Here is a 3161-nt window from a genome sequence, read left to right as displayed (position 1 = left end):
GCAGGATGGTGTATAAAAAAATACTCTAGAAACCATCATGAACTTGAGAGAAGTTTATTAGCTCTGACAGTTTCACAACAGCATTCTGAGGATATTAACCACTAGAGGAAACTCTTCCAGAGGAAGATGGGAAACACTGCCAGCAGTCATTTTGGGAGACTAGGATGAAAAGGGCACATGAATCACAGGGGTTTGTGTGGTGAAGTGTGGGGATAGTTGCTCCTCCCAGTAGACAGTCTGTGGGGAGACAAAGTATTGAACTGTCTTAATCTCTTTGAGTAAGTACTATTGTACACCATTAGTTTCTCTCACTGTAGTGGATTTGACTTAATCTTAGTACCTTTTGTGCAATATGCTCACATGGTTGTGGTTTGTTTCTTTCTGAAGCCAATGAAGGTCGGAACGACTATCACCCGATGTTTTTCACCCATGACCGTGCATTTGAGGAGCTATTTGCCATCTGTATCCAACTGTTGAACAAGACCTGGAAAGAAATGAGGGCGACAGCAGAAGATTTTAATAAGGTCAGGGTGGAGAAGTGGTATTTTTATAACATCTTTTGCAGAACAGCACGTGTTCGCTCAGCCTGTACACACTTCATTAACGAAGGTGTGACAGGGCATTGATGTGAGCTGTAAGGGAGGATGGCCCAACTTTTATTTGGTATGACCTGAGGTCATGCTTTGTTCTTCTGGGTGTTCAGAGTCACTTGTACATTGATACTCCTGGCCCCAGTTATCCTATGTCAGTTCTTTGCTGCCATTAGCTGTGCCCTGGTTCTCTGCTGTTGTTCAGCACCAAGAATGTGACTTTTCTCCCTGCCCCACCTCTTTAGGTTATGCAGGTTGTGAGGGAACAGATCACACGGGCTCTTCCCTCTAAACCAAACTCCTTGGACCAGTTCAAGAGCAAACTGCGCAGCCTGAGCTATTCCGAGATTCTGCGGCTCCGCCAGTCCGAGAGAATGAGCCAAGATGACTTTCAGTCACCTCCCATTGTGTATGTGCCTAATAAAAACAATCACCTGCTGTGCCTGCCGTTATCTCTGTTTTCTGCTTACTCTTCCATATTTGATTGCCAGGGAGCTGAGAGAGAAAATCCAGCCCGAGATCTTGGAGCTGATAAAGCAACAGCGCCTGAACAGGCTTTGTGAGGGAAGTAGCTTTCGAAAAATTGGAAACCGCAGAAGACAAGGTGAGGTGACAGTGTCTGCTCTATTTTTTAATGTGAAGAACTGTAGCAAATAAGGTCTAATGAGTTAATCAATCTGCCAGCAGGCACATTGCCAGAAAAAATGGCTGGTTACCTGTGCTGTCCATATCAGCTGGTAGTTTGGGGTGGCACAGATGTGCATTTCTAAGAATCCCCCATGACCAAGAAGCCATACTGAGGAACTGGGGGAGCAGATGGATTGGTGGGGAGGCTGTAATGTAGTGGCTGTAAGACCTTATGTGAATGATCTTGCTCAGCTCACTCTGCTTGATGTGTGTTCCAGAAAGATTCTGGTATTGTCGCCTGGCTCTGAATCACAAGGTGCTACACTATGGAGATCTGGAAGATAATGCCCAGGGGGAAGTGACCTTTGAATCTCTACAGGAAAAAAGTAAGTCCCAATTACAGGCTCTGCAATGTTGTGTGTTCTGCTGTCTAGAGGCTGAGTATCATCCTAGAGATGAGAGAGCTGTGGCTGAAGCCCTGACTGAGATGATACAAACTTTTGGTCTTTGCCCAAATCCTTCAAGTATTGGAATTGCTTGGTATTTCTTGTATCAGCCAACTGTAGGGATGTGTTACTGGTAATGTGTTTTGGAAAACTGCAGTAATGAGCTAAGAAACCAAACAATGCTCAATTGCAAAGACAAAAGAAAGTTCTGTCTTTTCCTGGTTAGGATTTCTTGTTTGGGAGTTTTACTTTTTCCACTGTTAGTTCCAGTTGCAGACATCAAAGCCATTGTCACAGGGAAGGATTGTCCACACATGAAGGAGAAAAGTGCACTGAAACAGAACAAGGCAAGTACTCCTTTTTGCCTATGATTAGTATCTAATGCTATAATGTTGAAGACCATGAAAATGAGCACCAGGAGCAAATGGTCTTCCATGCTGCAGGTGTCTTGTTTACAATCCCCATCTCCTCTCTGGGCCCTTTCCTGGTGCTCCTGTGTGACTGCTAGGAGCTGTGAGCATGGTGTGTTTGTGCTACAGCCTGCTCAGAGCTGCTCAGAATACCAGCATGGGAAGGTGTACTGAGCTGCAGCAAGGCAGCTTCTCTTGGGTTGGCAGGCAGAAGGTGTTGTAATGTTTTGTTCAGTTGGTGAGTGAAAGATTCTTTTCCATTCAGGAAGTATTAGAATTGGCCTTCTCCATATTATATGACCCCGATGAGACCTTGAACTTCATTGCACCTAATAAATATGAGGTAAGAACCATATATTGGTTAAACAGTACACGATAAAGCAAGTAGTTGCTTCTCACTAAAGACTTGAGCAGGATATCTCACACCAGGTTCATTCTTAGAATATGCTGGTAATGCTTAGTGTGCAACTTCCGGTTTTCTCTTCCATTTAAAAGGAAAAAAAAAAAAGCCCTACACTAATTTCCCCTTGCTTGGACTGCTATTGTTTCTTGCTATGATGCCAAAAATAGCTTTGCTTTTTCTGTTGTTACACCACAATAGGAAGTCTTAGCTCCCTCCTAGAGCTAAGGTCATGCTTACCTATAGGCTTCAAACTTCCATTGGAAATCTCTGTGGGCACTGTTTTGGGGTTGGGTGTGGGGTTTTTATTCCTTGTAAATTAATTCTCTCCAGTGTTTCCTATGCTGGAGCTGCATAGGAGCATCTCTAATTGTTGCTAGATGAGACTAAATGTGGCACTTAGTGCCATGGTCTACTAACCATGGTAGGGCTGGACTTGGTCTTGGAGGTCTTTTCCAACATGGTTGATTCTAGGAAAGATTCAACATAACCTCTCGTTTATGCCCGGAGTTACGAAGTGCCCTTTCTTTCCCACAGTACTGTATCTGGATCGATGGGCTTAATGCTCTCTTGGGGAAGGACATGTCCAGTGAGCTGACTAAGAGTGACCTGGACACTCTGCTGAGCATGGAAATGAAGCTGAGGCTCCTGGACTTGGAGAACATCCAGATCCCCGAGGCGCCGCCGC

General features: G+C 44.6%; 1 protein-coding gene across 1 annotated transcript in view; it reads left to right on the top strand.

Annotated features, from left to right (window-relative positions):
* Positions 1 to 3157, top strand: part of ELMO2 (engulfment and cell motility 2) — a gene marked incomplete at its 3' end in the record, with an annotated part of 14225 nt that extends 11068 nt beyond the window's left edge. Inside the window, exons 16-22 of the mRNA XM_009080491.1 lie at positions 388 to 524; positions 836 to 999; positions 1082 to 1194; positions 1496 to 1603; positions 1928 to 2010; positions 2339 to 2416; positions 3011 to 3157. Of these exons, the coding sequence (XP_009078739.1) occupies positions 388 to 524; positions 836 to 999; positions 1082 to 1194; positions 1496 to 1603; positions 1928 to 2010; positions 2339 to 2416; positions 3011 to 3157 (830 nt within the window). The remainder of the gene's footprint in view (positions 1 to 387; positions 525 to 835; positions 1000 to 1081; positions 1195 to 1495; positions 1604 to 1927; positions 2011 to 2338; positions 2417 to 3010) is intronic.
* Between the last annotated feature and the right edge of the window lie 4 nt (positions 3158 to 3161).

The sequence above is a fragment of the Acanthisitta chloris genome, unplaced genomic scaffold (assembly GCF_000695815.1).
Source record: "Acanthisitta chloris isolate BGI_N310 unplaced genomic scaffold, ASM69581v1 scaffold41888, whole genome shotgun sequence".
In the NCBI taxonomy this organism is placed as follows: domain Eukaryota; kingdom Metazoa; phylum Chordata; class Aves; order Passeriformes; family Acanthisittidae; genus Acanthisitta; species Acanthisitta chloris.
Note: the sequence above shows the minus strand (reverse complement) of the source record. Positions and strands in the feature narration are given on the sequence as shown.